Source organism: Zeus faber, assembly GCF_960531495.2.
Source record: "Zeus faber genome assembly, chromosome: 1".
NCBI lineage: Eukaryota > Metazoa > Chordata > Actinopteri > Zeiformes > Zeidae > Zeus > Zeus faber.
The window spans coordinates 52,759,665-52,781,800 of record NC_137193.1 but is presented as its reverse complement, the minus strand read 5'-3'; the positions used below and the strand labels follow the sequence as shown (position 1 = coordinate 52,781,800).

General features: G+C 43.2%; 1 protein-coding gene across 1 annotated transcript in view; it reads left to right on the top strand.

Moving 5' to 3' along the window:
• The window catches only part of kdm4b (lysine (K)-specific demethylase 4B), a 90,273-nt gene that overhangs the window by 52,953 nt on the left and 15,184 nt on the right, over positions 1-22,136 (top strand). Inside the window, exons 10-17 of the mRNA XM_079998640.1 lie at positions 1,272-1,522; positions 1,870-2,084; positions 2,357-2,477; positions 4,487-4,647; positions 4,911-5,115; positions 7,174-7,250; positions 7,582-7,637; positions 11,355-11,463. Coding sequence (XP_079854766.1) covers positions 1,272-1,522; positions 1,870-2,084; positions 2,357-2,477; positions 4,487-4,647; positions 4,911-5,115; positions 7,174-7,250; positions 7,582-7,637; positions 11,355-11,463 — 1,195 coding nt within the window. The remainder of the gene's footprint in view (positions 1-1,271; positions 1,523-1,869; positions 2,085-2,356; positions 2,478-4,486; positions 4,648-4,910; positions 5,116-7,173; positions 7,251-7,581; positions 7,638-11,354; positions 11,464-22,136) is intronic.

The window sequence follows — 22,136 nt, the reverse complement described above, 5'->3', positions numbered from 1 at the left end:
AGAGTGTTCGCGCGTAACCTTTCTGGTGGCCACTCTAGTTCCATGGATAAAAAGTCTCAAAGTTGTTCTTTTAGGGAAGTTCAAGATTCAAGAGGTTTATTCGTCACATACATATACATACTTTCATAGTTTTTATATCCACGAGTGCATCGCGGCCATAAGAGATAACTGCCAATGATTTTTTGGTGGAAATTATGATTTAAAAAAAACGGAAAAAAATACTAAAATGTGCCAAGTCGACCGGAGTGCCGGTGCAGGCGACTGCAAGGGGCGGCGCCACTATCACCTTTGTAGAGACAGGACGTGTTTTAGTGTCTCCTCTTTGCAGCCCAGCTCCGGAGTTCAGATAGGACTCGCCATTTTTCCCGAATGTCCCCCCCCCTGAAAACCGCCCAAAATTTTCTTTGAAATATTCGTACGAAATAAATATTTCTGAAACCCACTATTAGTCCTTTGCCCATACTGTATTGGGGTTCAGCTCCACACCTACTTAACGTGCTTCTTCCAGCAATGCTTACATTCACAACACAGCCTCCCCGGCATTTTATCAGAAATTATACTAGGTCTTGAAGTGGGAAATTGCCAGAACAGATTTCCCAAAATTATGATCCCTGCTCCCATTCACACATGACCCCATGCAGGAACAGTTCTGGAACATTGGTGGGAAAGGCTGCATGTGCGAAAGGGGATTTATTGAGACCCCTGTGCTCCTGGGAAAGAAGCTCAAAACTTTCAAAGTGGTTTTATACACTTGCCCTGATCTATGCCTCGCCACAATTTTATCACGGAGGTCTGCACAGAGTTCCTTGGACTTCATGGCTTGGTTTTTGTCCTGACATGCTGTATAAATTGTGGGACCTTATATCCACAGGTGTGTGCCTTTCTAAACTATGTCCAATAAATTCAGTTTGCCACAGGTGGACTCCAATGAAGTTCTAGACATATTTCAAGGATAATTTAAGCAAACAGGATGCACCTAACCACAATTTGAAGTGCCACAGCAAAGGGTCTGAACACTTATGTAAATGAGAGATTTCATTTTTTGAATTTTAATAAATTTGCAACATTTTCAAAAACATGTTTTCACTTGTGGGTTCAGTGTAGATTGATGAGCAAATATGGCTTTTATTAATTGTTAATTTTATTAATAATTACATTTACAACCAAATAAAGTGTGCAAAAAGTGTAGGGATCTGAATACTTTCTGAAGCCACTGTACAGAGTTACACTTTTTAACGTATAATTTACGTGTTTCTCATGTTCCATCGCAGAGCACTGCTAAAGAAGAGCCAGTTCCGGCGATTAAAGGTGGAGGAACTGAAGGTCCTGGCCGAAGAGGGCGTCAATCTGGACGCCGAGTACCAGCGGCAGGTGGAGGAGCGGGAGGCGCAGCGCAGACAGCAGCGGGAAGAGAGGCTAGCCAGGGAGGCTATGATGGCCCTGGAGGCCATGGAGCGAGAAGAGTGCGAGGCGGCTGCCGCAGCCAGAGCAGCAGGAGAAGAAGTAGCTGGAACAACAGAAGGTACGAGGGGTTGTTTGGATATGATGACATGTATGGAGTGAGAGCTACACATGGATTAAGGATTAAGGAAGGCTGTCAACTGGGTTGTTAGTCTGATTTCTACTGCAGCTATCAATGATGGCACTGATATCTCATCTGCAAAATCTTATCCTGTCAGGCAAACTTTTTCCATTTCCCTTCGTGAGAGGTGGGACTAATTTTTGCTAAAAGACATGTCATGGTGGTCCAGGCTGGAACTTCCTTTTGAACAAACTTTTTGAAACAAACTCTTTCATATATACTATAGCACTGCACATGTAGGATCTTGCAGTGTCTGCATTCATGTCCTCTCTGCCTTTCCACCTTAGAGCCCCCAGCCCAAATACAACACTTGACAGAAGAAGCAGCAAAGAAGCAGAAAAAAACAAAGAAGACCTCAGTCCTCCATAATGCTATGACTGGGTTTGAGGAGGTGTTTGAACAGTTTGCCAGATCCAAGGCCGTCAGTCCACAAAAAACTGTAATTCCTGCAGTTCCATGCAAGCTTGAGCCTTCAGCGGACTGTAAAGCAGACGCCACCCAGGTGAGTCCCTTGGCAGCCACACCGCCCATAAGGTTTTAGTATCTTTGGACATCCACGGTTGTTTGTCGATAAGTTCACCCATTAATAAAGTAGAAAATGCGATCTCTATGAGCTGTTCATTTCAATCAATATTACAAATACATGGATATTGTTTGTTCGACTCTGGATGGAACCCTCTAAATTAATTATGTTAATACATTTTCATCATTCTAGTATTAAATGACAATGTTAAACACTTTACCAAGATCTGTTTATTCCCTGTGTGTCCCCAGTCGTCCTATACCAAGATGAAGATGACCACTGGGGTGAAGAAGAGCCGACGCCATCCCCTCACCAAACCCCCCAAGCGCTCCCCCTTGTCTGTCGTCAAACAAGAGCAGACCAGCGACGAAGGTGTGTGGCCAATTGGCTGACCTTTGGTCGGATTTTGTGGCACATTGTTTTCTTTGTCTTTGTCTCTGTCTTTTAACTATATATAATTGCGTTTCTCTTGACATTTGTTAACCTGTCTTTATTGTCTGTATTCCAAGTTTACATACATGTACAGGACAGTAGTGTTTGTTATATCCAATTTGTTTGACATTTACTCAGACGACAGCTAATTATGCAATCAGAGAACAGCTGCATTGTAGTCACATTTATGTGTGTGAAGTGGAGCTGAAAAGCTGCAGTTGAATGATGGGATTTGTGAAAACATACAGCCCTGTACAAGAAATGGAAGGAAAAGCTCAATTCAGTGATGCTAAAATAAAAATATTGGTTAATGAAGTAATAGAGCAACAAGTGAAATAGATTCTTCTTAATTTCATTCTTAAAATACAAGCGTTGGAAGCACAAAACAAATTCATAGTGTTAAAAAGGGCAGGCAGCACATTAAAAAGACACGCAAAAGGAAAGGTTGCTTGAATTGAAATACAAGCCACCTCACGACAGACACCTGAGCCAGACAGAGGAAGTGGTCCAGCTGACACTCGTCAGAGCGACCCATTTCTACCTAGAATCCCTACGTAATTGCAGCCATCGTTAGAGGAAGTCATCCATCCAGAACTGACCTCGTGGAATCCAGTGGAACATGGAATTCATCCATCTGCCATTAGTTCTGACATCCTTCCTTCTGCATGAAGTAGAGCAGCATGCACTGTACTTCCAAGTTAATGTAGATTTTTTTTGATCCAATGTTAGAATTGATGCAACAAATAGAATGCCAATTTGGTGCATTTCCTATCGGAGTTATGTTCCGAGGTTTAATGCTCTACTTCATAACGTGTATTATGAGTAGGTCATGATCAAACCTTTCCATCAGCCTCCCTCCACCTCATCCCATATCTGCCTTACAAACTGAATCCATCTACCCATCTCTGTCCATCTCCTCTACCCATTGGTCTGCCCATCATGATGCTTTTAATTTAGAAAGAAGGGGGATTGATTATTGATTGGTCGAGTTGAACCCAGGTCCTTTGTCATGGAATAATTTAGCTCCAACAACCTTCAAGTATCAGAAAAAACATTTATTTACAAAGACCAGAATAGGAAGTAAACAAGTTTAGTTTCAAGAAATGAACTGTCAAATTATTAGCTGAAATAGATAACAAATAAGCTATTGTTTTACTGGTATTATTCTTGGATTCTTAGATTGGAGTTGAAATGAGAGTATTGGTTCCATAAGTGTTATGTATTGGTCTATGCAGTGGTCCATGTGGTGGTAATGTAAAATATGGTCCACATATATTACATAATTTTACATTGGTCCATATGGCCCAATGTTCGAACAAATCGTCTTTTTTTTTTTTTTTTTTTTTTTTCTTTGGTCAGTTGCCCGGAAATGCACTGAAATACATTGCCCATGAATCCCATGGGTAAAACTAGGAGAAAAGCTCTGGCTTCTTCCAGGAGAATCTCATACTATCCATAGCTTGGAAATCCTCAAATGGCCTTTCATATAGCAATGCCTCTGAAGGTACAGTCACACCGCCGGTGCACGTACGCTGAAAAGTGACAGGCTATAATGAATTTCAAATGGAGCTCTTGGCCTGGTGACGAGAGCTTCATGCTGTAAAACAGTCATGCGCGTGATGTTTTAAACATGTCTTTCGGTTGGACACCTGGTATCACTATGGCACTGGTGTTTGTCTGGTTTTATTTTATTTATGCTTTATTTATTTAGGATCAAATTTTTTTTTTTTTTTACATTATTATGTCAGAGTATTCTTAATAATTAAACTTTCATTGCTATTTGAAAGGGTGTACTTGCATTATTATGCTTTTATATTATCATTATATCGGAGGCAAAAAATGGTCTTAAAATTACAATAATATCGTTAATCGCAATTATTTCTGGCACAATATATTGTCCAACAAAAGTAGTTAGCTTGACAGGCCTACTTTTGTGTATCCCATTGCAGAGCTGTCCTCCCCAATGCCACTAGATGGCGATATGAAGAAGGACGAACACCTATGGCAGAACCGCTCAGCCAACTTCTTGACGGAGAAGGCGTTCAATGCTGCTGTAGCAATGATAGAACCCCATTGTGCAATCTGCTCCCTATTCTGTCCGTACACAAAGGTAGGTCCAGATACACCAGCCCCTAAAGAATGTCACAGAATGCCCAGTTAATGTGCGAGTTAATAGTTGTTGTATTGGTTTTGGTTTGTTAGTTGTAATCGAATAACAAATTGACCTTCTTTCCGATAAATGTGAAACATTAATTGCAAGACAAAAGTATTTTATGCATCCCAATTTGGATGCGTCCAATGATTTGTAAAGTAATTTCTTGCTAGTTCAAGATGCTGATCTGGTTCTCCCTATTTACACTGCCTCCCCTCCAGCCCCATCAGGAGCAATTCCCGGCTGCTGACCGTGAGGCTCCGCCCATTCCCCGGCACGGCAGCCGAACTCGGCCCATGGTCCCAGAGATGTGCTTCAGTGCCGGGGCCGGCAACACAGAACCTCTCCCGTCCAACTCGCACATCGGGGACGATGGAACCAGCCTGCTGCTCTGCTGCGCTTCCTGCTGCCTCCAGGTTCATGCCAGTGAGTATGAGAGTCATAAAATCAAGGCCTCAGTTTATTTTCTTATTCAAAACAATGTAGCACAAGCTGGACAGAAAGTGGATACATTACGAAAAGAGCGGCAAAGGTTGATCTTTCCTTGGGTCAAGTACAAATGTGTGCTGGAAAAAGTGCTCCCTTTTGAAGAAGCTCATGTGATCCAGAGCAGTGTGTCAGCTGAGAGGAAGAGGAATGCTGTGACAATATGCAAACACTGACAGTTTGGTCAGCTTCTTTACTGGAAAGGTCAAAACAATTATTACTTGTAACACACATGCACATAACTCTTGTATATTTAATGTGAGCTGCCCCATTAACTTTACCTAGATACATAAGTACATAAGGAATAGTGGTGGTTGAGTCAAAGTTGTTGTTTTTTTTAATGCGCCACATGCACCATTCTATTTGCACAATACAATGTGCAGTGAAATGCTTATTGGCAGGGAGGCCCCAAAGAAAACTGCAAGGAAATATTAAAAGAAGTAAAAGGGACAGAAATATCGTCTGATGGGGTGTGTAGACAGTGATTCCAAATATATCAACAGAAAGCATGTATATATGTATAATTGATATGTATACTATATTTATATATACATATAAATATTAATAATAAATATCATTGTAGTTAGTGATTGGTTATTTCAATATTAAAGCCCCAGAGTCTGGATGTTACGCAACTGCGGAGGGCTGATGTGGAGACGCTCTCTCAGACACCTTTTAAATCAATCTGCCAGACTTTGGATTCTCTCCATCCTGAGGACCCCCTGGAAATATTGCTGAAATGCAGAATGAGCTGAAGACTCCGCTGCAGCAGTGAAACAAACAGTCTTCTCAATTCTGCCGTCGGCCTGCTCTTCAGGGGGGTACTTAACTCTCCTTGACTGGGTTAAATCAGCACCGAGACCCCGCTCTGCTTCCCGTCAGTCTCCCCCCAAACGCAGCGGACCATAAACTTCTCACTCTATTTACCCTGCTCTCCACACTTGTTATTTTCTCAAAGTTAGTTGACTTTTAAAGGCGTACGGCTTCTGTCAGAGTGAAGCACTAAAGGACGGCCAGCTTGTTAGTGTGTGTGTGTGTGTGTGTGTGTGTGTGTGTGTGTGTGTGTGTGTGTGTGTGTGTGTGTGTGTGTGTGTGTGTGTGTGTGTGTGTGTGTGTGTGTGTGTGTGTGTGTGTGTACACTTTGGTTTCATATCCTGGTTGATGCATGACGCTGCACTGTACTTCCAGTTTATTACTCATCCAGAGTTGATCCGGGAGCATCTAAAAGGAAACCCCTTGGCTGTTGATGAGAGGACCTTGAAGAAAACATGCTCTGTCATTCATAGTGTCCAAATGAAATAATTTAGATGCATGAAGGTAGTACTGACTTAGGCATATAGGCCTGGTAACCATCCAATGATAATTCACTAGCACTTGAGAAAGAAATCAAATTTATTTGTCACACTTTTGAAGAGGTTTAAGATATATGGCTCATAGACTTGTTAAAGCATCACTATTTCACTTTTTTTATTTTTACCTGAAAATAACAGCTTCAAATCATAATAAAATGATTTTGATGGTAAGCTGGCTTGTAATATAGAGAATGGCACCTCTCTCTGTCCTACCAACCCTCCCGAACGCCAATTCTTGCAGTATGTAACTTCTGTCTTTCGGTACGAAACCGCGGGAAAAGTGGGTTTTGCCTTACGGCACTATGTCACTTCCTTTCCTCAGGTAATTACCCTTTTTTGGCCTGGTAAAATGAAAAAAAAAAAATAACGATAAATTATAAAGTTGCTGGTCAAAATGTCTGGTAATAATGCCCCCGGGGGGGGGTGGAGTGCCTGCCCAATGCTTGTCCAATCCCTGCCCATTGCCCAATATTTTAACTGAAAGAAAATACACTGTAAATGTACAGCTTGCGCTTGTGTAGTATTCTGCAGTAGTACCAGCTCTTTTGGCTCCTGAGTTGTACTTCTGTGTTGTGCTCATTTGCGAGTCCAAATCCCTATCCAAGAGTGGTGTAACTCCGTTGGATTTGTCTTTTCCCTCTTTCAGGCTGTTATGGTGTGAAGCCAGACTCCATCCAAGGCTCTTGGACGTGCTCGCGGTGTGCCTCACACGCCTGGACGGTGGTGAGTTCCAGTGTTCACCATGACACTAAAGGTCAACATTATCTGTTATATGTGGAGGTGTAGGTTGTACTTGAATAAAATTAGATTTTGGCATTTATGTAAAGGATTATCTTCAGGTTACAGTGATTTTAGTTTTCCTCCTGTTATTCCTATTTCCTCGATGTTCTGTCGTGGCGTCGGACAAACTCCTGAAATCCAGTTAAAAAATTGATTGTTGCAGAGAAAGTCCTGGATCAGGTTTACTGGGATAAGGGGTCTAAAGCCTGTGATGTATAAACTCATGTTCTCCTAATCCCTTTCACTTCCCACTAAACCCCTGTCTGATTTCCAGGAGTGTTGCCTCTGTAACCTGAGGGGCGGAGCCCTAAAGACCACTGTGGACGACAGGTTAGTAGTACATGTTCTTCCACTGAATAAGTTCCATTTTTTATGCCCAGAGGGTAATAAAGACAAAGGTACACTTTCAGTACAGAATGTGTATGAGTACAGAAACTAAAAAATCATGATAGTGCAAAATTCCAAACGCCGATCGCTGGGGGGGAGCAATCGGCGATATGCAATTTTATCGGCAGCGTGTGCTCGCACGGTGGGGTTTGCGCGTTTGCATACAACAAAATGTAATGCCCGTTCCAGAAGTGCAGGATTTATTATTTACAAGTGAAGTATTGACACAAAACTATCCAGTTTTTACGAAATTAAGTCCCATAACAATGGAAAGCAAAAAGGAGACGTGCGTCCCGACAGTGGGAACGCACAGGTTTTTTTGGAACAATACGGAGTAAGGCACAGTGCCCTTTTTATCATTTACCACATGCTTTATTTATTTTTTTTTAGCTGGGGAAGATATATTCATGAGGAATTCCTCATGAATCTAGAACCTCGCGCATATCATAGCTCTGAGCGGAGAGGGGAAGAGCCTCCGTCCCCTCTCACCTCCCCTTTCTCCCTCTCTCCCGCTCTTGCTCCCTCTCAGTTCCAGTTTCTGAACACAGTAAACGGCACTTACATCGTTTCAATTCTCAGATTTTTCCTGGCGGATAAAAACGTCCCCCAAAAGAATGTCTGTGTAGCAGTGTGGTGGACACACACACTCAAGATAGGGGCCCTGTCATGACATGTTCAATCTGCTCCTGGCTAATTCCACCTATCCTCATCTCTACAATAAACTGGGGTTAACAGCCCCCCCGTCGTCTGTGTCTCTGTGCCGGAGGGCTCTTGAAAATGCCACTTGTGTGGTGGCGAAACTGCCACAGTGGTGCCCAATGTGGGGCTCCGGCATGGGGAAGGGACACAGAAGGGCCGCCTGAATACGCCCTGGAGCCACCAGTGTTTCATGGGCGGCCCCAGCACCAACCCTCTCCCAACTGGCAGCAGCAGCACCTAGGGGGTCTGGCGGAGGAGCAGCGCAGCAACTACCACAGGTATTGCTGGCGGCTAGCTTCTCCGCCCTGCAGCCATCGCTGGGACCAACCAGCAGTCCAGCAGCCAGGCCACCCCTTCAAGCAGCCCCCGCAGCAGCCAAGTCCGGCCACGCCGTCACTAGCAAGTGCAGCAGCCCGAGGCCCCCACACTCCGGACGGGAGGAGGGGGCAATCTGTCGTCGCCCTGGTGGAAGGAGGCCGGTCGACCGTGCTGCTCCGGGGAACCCAGGTCCTCTGGAAGGGGACCTGTTAAGTTTCTTTTGGACATTTGTTTGTATAAGGTATGGGAACCCTGTTTCAGAGTCCGATGTTTTTATGATTTAAGGTATAGGAACCCTGGGTCAGAGTCTGTAGTTTTAGGTATAGCAACCCTGTGTCAGAGACACAGGGTTTCAAACATTTTATTTATTTTTTGTTCTCTGCTGAGGAATTCTTCCTGTCCTCAGTTTGGTGTTGGGGGTATGTGGTGGATGGGATGGCTCGAGCAGTCACACCTGACGCTCTTTGGTTAGGCTAACGAGCGGCAGGTTTAAAAACCCCATCCACACACTCAGTCAGCATAGGAGCCCTGTCATGACATGTTCCATCTGCTCCTGGTTAATTCCACCGACCCCCCATCTCTACAATAAACTGGTGTTAACAACCCCCCGTCGTCTGTGTGTCTGTGCCAGAGGGCCCTGAACACGCCACTTGGGTGGCGTAACTGCCATAAGCGGGTTCGCTACCCAGATTCTTACAAGGACGCTGTGACACGGAGGTAGCGGTGAAGAGGCGCCGGCACGGCGGGTTTTATCAATATCAGTTCCAGTCAAAGAAAAACACTTACGTGCGGAGCAGTCAACAAAAACTGAGAACTTTAAAGATGGGCTCAGACTTCGATTTTTCATAAGCGTTCCCGCACATTCTCTGCCGTGGCTCTCCTCACTGTAAGACAAACAGACATATAAGAACCCTTCCCAGCTGCTGTGACTGGCTAGTCAGCCCAATTGGCCACAGCTGGCACCAAGGCATGCTACGTCCACATACACCCTCTTTGTGCACGCATGCGTGCATGTACATGCACTATTGCTCAGCGTGGGGGGTGTGGACCGGTATTTTATCGGTTGACTTCTACTTGACTGTCCCTTGCCACATCTTGTCCGGCATTATCATGGCATATGTGAAAAGGCGCAAGACTTAAATTTTCATGAATGTAGCTGCATGTGTGAATAGTGAAAATCACTAGGGGTGCCAGAAAGTTTATCCTAGTAATTTACCAGGAACTATGTGTGAAAGGGACTGTGGCATAGCCCGTGCTGAAAAATTAATACATATGTTTAAATCGAAAATCGAATTGTGACCTTATAATCTAAAGTCGAATCGTGATGCCCCTACTGAGATTACATTACATTACATTTAGCAGACGCTTTTATCAAAAGCGACTTACAATTATTCAAACACCGACGGACGCAGCCATCAGGAGCAATTAGGGGTTAAGTGTCTTGCTCAAGGACACTACAGCATGCTAGCAGGAGGAGCCTGGGATCGAACCAGCAACGTTTAGATTACTAGACGACCAGCTCTACCTCTGAGATCTGTCTGTTCTGAATGGCGCTGTCTCAGGAAAAAGGTTCTTATCTGTTTTCCAATAGCACAAAACATTGAAGTATTGCACACAAAATGTTTACTGCTATGAACACCGTATTCCCGCTGTTGATTCAGTCGTGTACATTAAGAAATTATGCAAAATTAGAATTTTTGCTTTTAAATGCTAATCATTTGTCAGATAAGACATTTTTAGCTTAAAATTCATAGCTTTTTAGGTAAAAAACCTTTTATTGATTGATGGCTAGTACAAAATGTCACTTCTTGAAAAGCAGTGACAAAATGCTCTTCTATCCTGTTCTGTTCTAGCTGTAACGGTGACCTGTCTCTCATTGAAACTTCACCAACTTTTATAATTGCTGTAGATAATGTCCTCTCAGGATGCCACCCCAGATGGTTTCATCAAGGCAGAATGATTGACGTACTACAGGTGGTCTGCTGAGACTGTCAACAGCCTTTATATGCTGACAGCTGTAAAAATGGGAAATTGAATAAGGCTTTTGGTCCAGATAATATGAGCGATCACAGTGCTAGCCCATTGGAAGTCATCCATCATGTCCACTGTGCCTTCAAAGAACAACCCAACTGTACCTATTGATGTCAAACCTGTGGCTTCAACACCTGCCGTCATGAAACGTCTTGAATATCTGCTGTTTGCGCAGATTAAATGGAGTGTATGGAGCGCAGTGGACCGCCTCCACCATTCCGACATCAATGTCCTGATTACCCAGATTACCGTTTGTGGATTGTTTCCACTGAATTTCACTAAATCCAACCCTCCTTTAAGCGCTCTCATTCAGATCTACTGTATATGGAGCTCATCCCTCACATTAAGTCTTGTCTTCAGACAAGTACTGTGTCTTACGGTGACGAGAGAGGAATCATGACTTTGGAGCAAAGGTTGAGGTCTTTTCTCATTTCAATGTAAGAAGTCCCTAAGCAGCTCTGTGCCAACACATTCAAGGTTGCTAAATGAATATGTGTGCTCTTTACGGCGCATCAATTTGTACATAAAATAATTGAGCTACACCAGTCAGTGTTGTGTGTTTTCCTCCTGGGATTCAGTCTTGACTGCTCTGCTGCTCCACCCTCTCGCCAGGTGGGTCCACGTCATCTGTGCCATCGCCGTGGCCGAGGCTCGCTTTGTCAATGCCATCGAGAGAGAACCTGTGGACGTCAGCGCAATCCCCGAGAAACGCAAGCGCCTGGTGAGTGCAGAGACAGTCCTTTTTTTTTTTTTTTTTTTTTAAACACCTCTGGGGACCTTCACCACGACTGACTGGGATCCATTCAATCTTTTCAGATATTCTGAGCATTAGGGATGGTTTTAGAGCAAATATACTTAAGAGTTCTAGGTTATTAACTTAGAGTTTTGCAGCGGTGTCTCTTTCGCTTGTGTCTCTTTCTATGCCTCCAGACAGCTCCACTGAATAAAGCCGAAAGCTCCTTTACACCAACCAACTCTCAACTTGGCCTTGACAGGTAGTGATTGGGCCACTCGGGCACCCATCATAAGGCCCGCCCCCCAGTATATTTGTGTGTGTGTGTGTGTGTGTGTGTGTGTGTGTGTGTGTGTGTGTGTGTGTGTGTGTGTGTGTGTGTGTGTGTGTGTGTGTGTGTGTGTGTGTGTGTGTGTGTAAGGAGAAGCATAGTAGGTCCCCCTTAACAAAAAATTTTTTTATTGCAAGTTGAGGCAGTGTGCGAGTGACAGTCTTTTGCATGTTTTGTGGGATTCCTCGACAAGGGGTGTGAAGGTTGTTGTTATGTTCCTTGGGGGGGGGCGATCAAAAAATAGGCTTTACCTATTTTTTTGTTACGGTACAGCAGGTGTCGCCAGTGATGGACTGGGATCAAAATACGGCCCTGGCATTTGCAACACAGAGGCCGTATTTTCAAACGCAACACCAACCACCCCAAATGTCAAATTAAAAAACTTTAGATAGTGATTTACCAGATAAAACTGCAGTGTGGAGCACCACCTATCCTGAAGGCAACTTCGGAGGTAACCAGCTTCTAGTCAGGGGTGTCAAACTCAATTGGACAGGGGGCCAAAACTCAAAGCACACTTTAGGTTGCGGGCCGAACAGGACAAACATTTATTAAACACACTAAAACTAAATGTTTTTTGAACATAAATATGAATAAAAACAGACAGGAATATTATTCGATAATAAATAAAGTACAATTTTAAATAAATATATTTTGCTCTCCATAAAAATATATCCTGTCAAAATTATACAAGTTATAAATATGAACGTACTGCAAAAAAAACCTGAAAAAATAAATAAATATTGTGGTTTTTAGTAAATGTTAAAATAACAACAAATCAAAACATGCAAATTTCTTTGCTCTTATGCCATTTCATAAAAAATAAACTTTAACTATCCCGAAAGATTTTGCTCTCCATAAAAATATCTCCAGTCAAAATTATACAAATTCAAAATATGAAAATGCTGCAAAAAAAACCCTGGAAATATAAATAAAATGTGTGCTTTCCAGGAAAAGTTAAAATAACAACAAATCAAAACATTCAGTTTTCTTTGCTCTTATGCCATTTGGTCAGAGCTGGATGCTTGGCATCTTTTTTTGGCAACAAGTTCGTTTAGGTTTGTTGTGAGGTGCTGTGTTGTGGACATTCTCAGGATGGACTGCAAGTGTTCATCAGTGAGACGACTCCTGTGTGCTGTTTTGTTATTCTTCATCACTGAGAACAGCTTCTCACACAGATATGTGCTACCAAACATGCACAAGGTTCGAGCCACATGTAGATGGAGCTGGGGCATTGCTTCAGGAATGGAGCAAATAAACTGTGCAGGCCCTGCAGAGTCCTATTTTGCCTTTAGTGTCCCATTACACTGCAGCTCAATCAGCTCCATCTGAATCTGTACAGGTACAGTTTCCACGTCGATGGCAAATGGATTGCGAAGAAGCTCGAAATTATTTTTTTGTGCTTCAAAGTCACCAAAGCGACGTGCGAACTCAGTGCACAAGTTTGCTCAGTTTATCAGCAGTTTATCTCCCATAAGAGCAGCTTCACTTGAAATGCCTTCCTCGCATCATACATGTCAGTGATCATGTGGTCACGTCCCTGGAGCTGAAGGTTTAAGACATTGAGATGAGCTGTTTTGTCAGCCAGAAACACCAACTCACATTTCCACTTTTCATCCCGAAAAACTGTGGAGTCTTTTCCTTTACTGTCCATGAACTGACAGATTTCCTTGCTGAGCTCAAAAACTCTATTGAGAACTTTTCCCCGACTCAGCCAACGCACCTCTGTATGATAAGGAATGTCGGCAAACTCTGAATTTATTTCCCGCAGAAAAGATTGAAGTTTCGGTGATTTAAACCTTTTGCTCGGATAAAGTTTACGGTTTGCGTTACAGTACTCATTACATGCTCCATTTTTAGGACTTTACCACACAGCGCTTTCTGGTGTATGATGCAGTGATATGCTGTTAACTCACCAGTACAGTTCTCCTCCTGCATCTTTACTCACATCCTTCCCACTAGTCCACTTTTTTCCCCGCACATCGCCGGTGCTCCATCTGTTGTAAGTCCAATAAGTTTGTCCCAGGGCAGTTACATGGTTCCACTTTGACATTTTTGACGTTTTCAAAAATATATTTTCCTGTCGTTGTCCCATGCATCAATTTAATGTCCAATATTTCCTCTGTTAGGCGCAAATTGGAGTCCACTCCACAGATGAACATGGCTAGCTGTGCCTTGTCCGTCATGTCAGTACTTTCATGCAAAGCAAGAGAGTATGCAATATAGTCTTTGCTTCTTTCACTCAACTGTGTTCTCAAATCAGTGGCCATCTCACAAACCTGATCAGCAACCGTATTTCTACTCAGGCTTTCATTTGCCAACATATGCTTTTTGTCTGGACACAAGACGTCGCAGACCTTCATCATGCAGCTCTTCAGAAACTCTCCCTCGGTAAATGGCCGGCCTGATTTGGCTATCTCCCCTCTGCCACAAAAAACTTTCACATCAGCTTCACTTTGTGATTTTGCTCTGGTGAAAAATGTCTGCTGAAATGTCAGATTCTTCTTTAACTCTCCCGCTTTCTGTATCTTCTGCTTTGCATTCAGGTTTTTCAGCGTATCCTGATGTTTCGTCTCGTAGTGCCGCCTTAGAATAAATTCCTTAATTACAGCCACATTTGCTCCACAAATAAGACACCCGGGTTTACCGGCAATGTCAGTAAACATATACTCAGCCTCCCATCGGTTTTGAAAGGCTCTGTTTTCAGAATCAACTTTTCTCTTTGCCATTCTGAGGGGCTAGCTTCGCAATAACTTTGCAATATGATTGTATACAACAACAGAAGCTTGACTTGATTGACGCGGGAATGTTCCCAGCCTAGCGTTCCGCAAGGCGGTTGAAGCGCTGCATTGTGGGATCTGTAGTTTGTGTGTTATCAGAGCTTCATATCGCCAGGCATTTTTAATAGCTCTATATAAAATGATCTCACGGGCCGGATAGAATTGTAAGCCGGGCCGGATGTGGCCCGTGGACCTTGAGTTTGACACATATGTTCTATATGGTTCGATTAGCCCCTATGCCCAGATCAACTTGCGCGTCAACAGAGGATGATTTGTATGTCAACAGCGGCGTAGGTGAGGAGATTTTGAGTGTGAAACACTTCATTTCCTGCATTCTGGTGAATTTTTATGCACCAATTTGTGTCTTTCCTGCATCTAACCCTCCATCATGGTGGAACTGTCTTTTATTTATGTAAAGGAAAGCTGCTTTCAAAATAACACTACAATGTGTGCCTGCACAGCACAAATCGTCTACGACAGCGCGCACACACAGCACCCCTGACAGGTTGTGACCACTGTGACAGCGATCGGGTTATTTTGGAACCCGCTTCGACTAATGAGCATCAAGGGCAGGTAGGCCACCTACTGTAAATTATCAATAGCTAGAAGGTTTAGAAAATTTGGTAAGGCAGCCGATCAGTTCATCAAGAATTCACCACGATTTGAAGGCCGCTCTGCGAGTCGTGCGCTCCATGACGTCACCCACAATAAACGCTATGTCAAACTTCTTCGACCGGTCATTTTCAACTGGTAACATGGACAATCCACTCAGTCTATCCTGTCCCATTGTGCTCCTCAGATCGTTTTTAATTCGTTTGAGTTTGGAGAATGAGCATTTGTGACAGTGACGGGAAGAGTCAAACTGTTGACAAGTGATTGTTGATGAAGCAGCATGTATTACCTGTCATACATTTGGAGGCGATTCACTCGTATATCTGCATGTTGTAACATGAGCTCGCAAATAAAACAACTACTCATGCAACACATTTCAAAATGTGTTAATTCTTCTTCTTTCGGCTGCTCCCGTTAGGGGTTGCCACAGCAGACCATCTGCCTCCAATACCTTCTGTAAAATTTGTTAATTAATTTAATGATTTTATTTGAGTCATGACTGAAATTGTTGTCAATTTACTACTAACCATGACCGTATTTCCTATGTGACTTTGGTGGTATATATCTAAATGAGTGCGCTGGTTGAAGATATGTTAATGCTTTAAAGGTGACAACATATTAGCGCTCAAACTAATTACTATGTTAATCACATGTTATGGGCCCGGCTGACATGCCAAGTGACCACACAGTCTGGGCCGAGCTGGCCCATAGTAGGACGGCCCTTCTGGCATTTGCCCAAATACCAGATGGCCAATCCGTCACTGGGTGTCCCTCACGGCCAGATTCATAGCAAAGGTGTAATATAGTCTGAGAAGATTCTAATTATTTATTACAAAAAAGCTCTCGTTGCTGCACGACAGCTGTTCACTCAGTTATTGTTCTGTACACTTGATCTCTCTGTTCTTCACTTCCATCTCGGACTGCTTCAGCTCTCTCCACGCTTTTAAACATTTCATTTCCTCATCTTGCACTTTGCTTTTCACTCAGTCGCCATCTCCATCACACCTCCTGATCCCCCTTCCTCCAGGATGGAGGATGGTGGTTTGATCCCGTGGGCACAATGCAATTTCCACATTTCTGCCGTGCCTTTGCGTACACCTACTTCCCCTCCTTTCTTTCTTCTTTCTCATTTCTGGCTCTTCGCCGCTCCTCATCTGATCTTTTCTCCCAGTTTGCGTGCGTTTGCTGGTGCATTGTCACAAATCTACAGATGCTTCCCCTCGCCTCCTCTCTGAATAATCTATCAAAGGGGGAGCTGGGTTCCATTCGCGTCGGAGTGCTGTCAAAGCAGGTTTCCTTCTCATTTCTTAAAAAGACAGGGAAAAGAAGCTCTGCACTCTAATGATTCGGATGACTGAGTCGATCAAATGTGAAAACAAGCTCTCAGAGCCGGCTCATATCGTAACCCGCTTGGCAAGCAGAAATCGCAGCCTATCAACTCTTCTTCTCCCATTCCACACAGTGAAAAGTTTGGTTCTGGGAACCGGGGGGGGTTGACACCGTTTTTCTTTAATTATTCTTCAGGCAGAATCAGATACTCCTCTGCTGGAGAAAGTAATTCACACTGTGACTACGCAGACACTTCGTCAACTGATCAGACAGAAGCCTTGAATTCAGAAATGCAAGTTGCTTGAAGAAATCACCGGCCTTCCTCAGACTGTCGAGGATCATTTTGTCTTCGGGCCACACACCTTCCCATTTAGGCAATTCCATTTTCAGTATTTCAGCATTATGAACTCTCTTCATGACCACAAAGCTCACAACTATTGACTCGCAGCCTAGCCATCTGTACTGCCCAAGGCTCCTTGAGTGAGTCACTGAATTCCAACAGTCTCACACAGCTAGTCTCTAAATGAAGAAAATGAAGAACGTCATCATGATTTGTTTGGTTTCCCCCAGGGCTGTAAATTCTTCACAGATTTCAAGGAAACGCAAAAGTATACAAGGGTAATAAGGAAACAGGCAAATCAAAATGCACAAATAAAAGGCAAAACTGATGCCTGCATTTGAATTCGTTTTCTCTACCCATCATCCTCCTCTGGTGATGTGTTTCCGTGTCCTCCATCTTTCTGTGACTTCACCTGGTCAAACAATAAATTAGTCGTCAGCCGGCCAGTGAAATATCACCGCAGCACGTCCCTATTGAGGGCTGTTGTACATGTACCTCTTGCTGGTGCTAAAATGTAGTATTGGCATTTCAATCAAGAATTTTTATTTTATTATTATCTTTTTTTTTTTTTATCGATGTTCTCCCTCCTCTCTGCTCCTTCTGCTCTGCGTGTCATACGTCAGGAATAGGAGCGACAGAAGAGAGGAGTGGAGAAAGACGAGAGCAGTATAGAGGGAGAGACAGATGGAGGTGTGTTTGTGTGTGTGTACACAAATGTGAGATGATCAAATAAAATGCTCAAAAATACCAGAAACCCAAAGCATTGGCAGAGAGTGTATTTTACATGGTATGAATGTTCTCCAGAGGATATTTATACGATAATATTGTTGTTTATCAGGACTTTCAAGGGAAGGATGTCAAAATAACTCAATAGATAGAAGTACATGTACATAAACTTTTTTTGCCACACACACCCCTGTCTGCTCTCATTGGTGCTCATAGATGTTTTCACACTGAATTGTTCTGGGGACTCTATGAGGGGAACTAGGAACTGGGAAGGTCCCCTGAGAACTAGGGACTGTCAAGGGCTTTTTTTCTGCACCGCACTGGAACTCTGAAGTGACGTCAGCCAATGTGGTTTTGCGTGAGTTCCCTGTACCATGTTGTATTTTCTCTAACTTTCACTTATTTCACCTTATCAGTCAACTAAGAGATCTGTTTCTGAAAAAATTTGAGCCGAGAAATAAGCAATCCAGCTGCTGAATCTTCACTCATATTACATTACAAATATTATTTAAAAGTAAGTTCCGTTCAGAGAATAAAATGAAATAGATAATCTACAATAAAAATAATATTTTTATAGTTTTTTTTATTTTAATTGGTTATTTTTTATTACCGCTGAGTGTATGTGAGCTGTTCCGCACCCAGAGCGATGTGACTTGACCGGGCTGGCTGTCCTCAGTGCGCCGGGGGCAAGGGACCGTGGACTTACATCTGGACCAATCATGTGCACTTACAGACGTGGACAAATTTGTTGGTACCCTTACCGCTCATTGAAACAATGCGTTATTCCTCCTGAAAAGTGATTAAATTAAAAGCAATTTTCTCATGTATACCTTACCATCTATACCTTCACATACCTTAAGTATGTCATAGAGTTAAGCAAATATACTGTCAAAATAGATAAATTATTGCTAAAGAGATCAATTATATTCTAAAATGGGCTGGACAGATTTGTTGGTATCCCTTAGAAAAGATAATAAATGATTGGATTGTAGTGATATTTCAAACTAACTGTTGTCTTTAATTGTCATCACGTCTTCAATCTTATAATCAGTCATTCACCCTATTTTAATGGAGAAAAGTAGTCACTCTGCTGTTTGATATCATCATGTGCACCACACTGAACATGGACTGAATTATAGACAAGCATGTTAAACGTTTACGCTATAAGACCATCACCAAGCAGCTTGATGTTCCTGTGATTGCAGTTTCAAATATTATTAAGAAGTTTAAGGTCCATGAGACTGTAGCCAACCTCCCTGGACGCGGCCACAAGAGGAAAATCAACCCCAGCTTGAACAGAAGGATAGTGCGAATGGTAGAAAAAGAGCCAAGGACAACTTCCAAAGAGGTACAAGCTGAACTCAAAGGTCAAGGTACATCAGTGTATGATTGCACCATCCATCGCTTTTTGAGTGACAGTGGGCTCCATGGAAGAAGACCCAGGAGGACTCCACTTTTGAAAGAAAACATAAAGCCAGACTGGCATTTGCTAAAATGCATATTGACAAGCCACAGTGCTTCTGGGAGAATGTCCTTCGGACAGATTGATCCAAACTGGAGCTCTCTGGCAAGTCACATTGGCTCTATGTTCACAGATGAAAAAAATGAAGCTTTCAAAGAGAACACCATACCTATTGTGAAACATGTAGGAGGCTCGGTTATATTTTGGGGGTGCGATCTGGGGCTCTGGGAATCACGTAGACTGAACTTGGCATAAGTGAAACTGCAAAAACAGTATGAACCCAATATCTAAATAGCATAAGTTTAGGAACTTGGGTTCCTTGTTTCAGGTGTCTATATCTGCCTTGCCAATGGGAGGCATTTAGCAGGCATCAGGTATTTAACACTTATCCGCCTTCAATTCATTCATTAATGTATTCATTCAATTCTCAGGAATACAATTGAGGGTAGCCTTTTTTTTTTCACTGATGCCGAGATTACATTTGGCAGAAATAAATAAAATCAATAAAATACAGACAAATCACAAGATTAAATCAATTATCACAGTTAAAGATTGAGGCAGGGAGGTTTGTGATCATGGTTTTACATTGTCAATAAGTTGAAGAGGATTGTTTTTTTTTTCTTTGTGTTAAAGATCATTCCAAGAAGCTAGGGGAATTAAAACAAAAGGCTGACTTGCCAAGTTCAGACTGTTCGGGGTACTTTTGCATAAGTCGGTCATTTGAGGGATGCCAAGATGTGAGTGCACTCTTTCTACCGAGCTCTGCAAATATAACTTCTAAAAATAATAAAGACTTGAATTCTTTATTTGCCAGTCTTCATTTATTTTACCACAAAAACCATATACAACAAACAAAAAAGTGGTAAAATGCCAAACAACATGAAAGAAAAAGAGTTTCTGAAGGCGCCAGAACTAAGCTAGAAGAAGCTAATGTTGTAATGTACTAGTAGCTAGCTGTCATGATTATACCACTGCCTCCAGGACTCTTCTGTACTAGAAGATGAAATGGATGAGTGTCCACCACTGCCTGTCACTCCAAGTAAACTCCCAGCTCTGAAGAAGGTGATACATACAGCAGCTACTAGCAAGCCAACCCAAGTGACAATTGCTTGTCTTTCTGCACTAATAAATAGGTCTGAAAAACTTGAGACCAGGGGCAGAACAAATGGACTGAAAATTGAGGGATTAAAAAAGACTGTTAATTTTGCGTGTGCAGAAATCAAGGATATGAAATGGAAAGTGTGTATGCTTGAGAAAAGAGTAGTAAGGCAGGAGGGATGAGTTAAAATAGAAAATGTTTTTCCTCCTAGCCTCCCTCATGGCGCCACTCCTAAATTTTATACAGCCACGCTCATCCCGGGCCCATTTCCTAGACCCAAGAGAGGTTTGGCTTCTTAAATGAGAGTTACATATGTAACTAGGGTTCTATGAATTCTGGATTCAGGCAGTGTTTCACACTGGGTTTCACCGCATGTGCAGTCGAGGATTTTCTATAAACAAAGTCACATGTGACCCCTATTGCCCAAGTGCCGCCCCTGTATAATCAAATGGGACCCAGAACTCTGGCGGTCATCGAAGAATTCATAGAACCGTAATCACATACGTAACTCTCGTTCTATTTAATTCCTGTCAACCGCCAGACAGACAGAAACAGACACAGAAAGGCATAGAAGTGGACGTCCTTTGGCCACATCCCACACTGATGACAGCTTCATTGTGAACAGTGCCCTGCGGAACCGGAAGATGAATGCCACTCAACTCCAGGCACATTTAAGGGAGGTGAGAGGCACCCAAGTGTCAGGTCAGACCATTCGAAGCAGTTTACATCAGCGTGGTCTGCGTGCTAGACGACCTGCAAGGGTGCTTGACCACACCACCAGGCACAGGCATCATCATCTTGCATGGGCCAGGGAGCATTTACGCTGGATGAGGGACCAGTGGGCCTCAGTGCCGTTCTCTGATGAAAGTCGATTCATATTGAGCAGAAATGATGGCCGCCAACGATGTTGGAGACGTCAAGGAGGGCGCTATGCATCAGCCACTGTTGTCACCAGACGAGCCTTTGGTGGTGGTGGTGTTACAGTGTGGGCAGATGTGTCTAGTCAATACAAAACTGCCCTACACTTTGTGAATGGTACAGTGACAAGCCCATACTACCTGAATAACATCATTAATCCAGTCATTGTGCCCCTGCATGAACAACACAGGCCTAATTTCAATGACAGGTCGTCTAGTACGCAGACCACGCTGATGTAAACTGTTTCGAATGGTCTGACGTGACAGTTGGGTGCCTCTCACCTCCCTTAAATGTGCCTGGAGTTGAGTGGCATTCATCTTCCGGTTCCGCAGGGCACTGTTCACAATGAAGCTGTCATCAGTGTGGGATGTGGCCAAAGGACGTCCACTTCTATGCCTTTCTGTGTCTGTTTCTGTCTGTCTGTATCTCTGTTGCAACCTGCTGATGACACTCTGTGATACTCTAAGCTCAGTGGCCACTTCCCTATGAGAACATCCTGTTTAAAGCCTCGCTTAGAGAAGTTTAGAGAAGGTCAAATTAAGTTCTACCTGTTGTGAGTAGTGTATATGTGTGATGAATAAACCTCTTGAATCTATGCTTGGAGGTCCAGTCTCCTGGGAAGGTGCCAGGCCTGCCCTTTGAGTAGACTGTAAAGTATTGGTAACCATTGCCTTCCCGCCCAGTTTAGGGCCATTAGCAGCCGTCCGTGGCTGCCCTGACCAGACCTCCAGGGTCAGTGGAATGAAGGAACAGTTCATGCCGGAACCCTCAGTCAAGCCCTGCCTCAAGTACTCAACCCCCAAACACCTAGGACAGAGATCATGACCGTCTGTGGCTAGCAGAGGAGCTATGCATCCGGAACAAGTATGATTGTTCATACCTCTTTCTTTTGCTACCGTTTAACTGGCAGACGTGATCCCAGGTCCTTTCTTGATACTATCAGAGCTAACGCAGTGGACAGCAATGTGCTCATAAATAAACAGTCGGGGCACTCCGAACTGATGCTCCTAGCTTTTTGCGAGCCGGTTGACAAACTCAGAAAATGGGATACCGGCTTAGGAAAAACA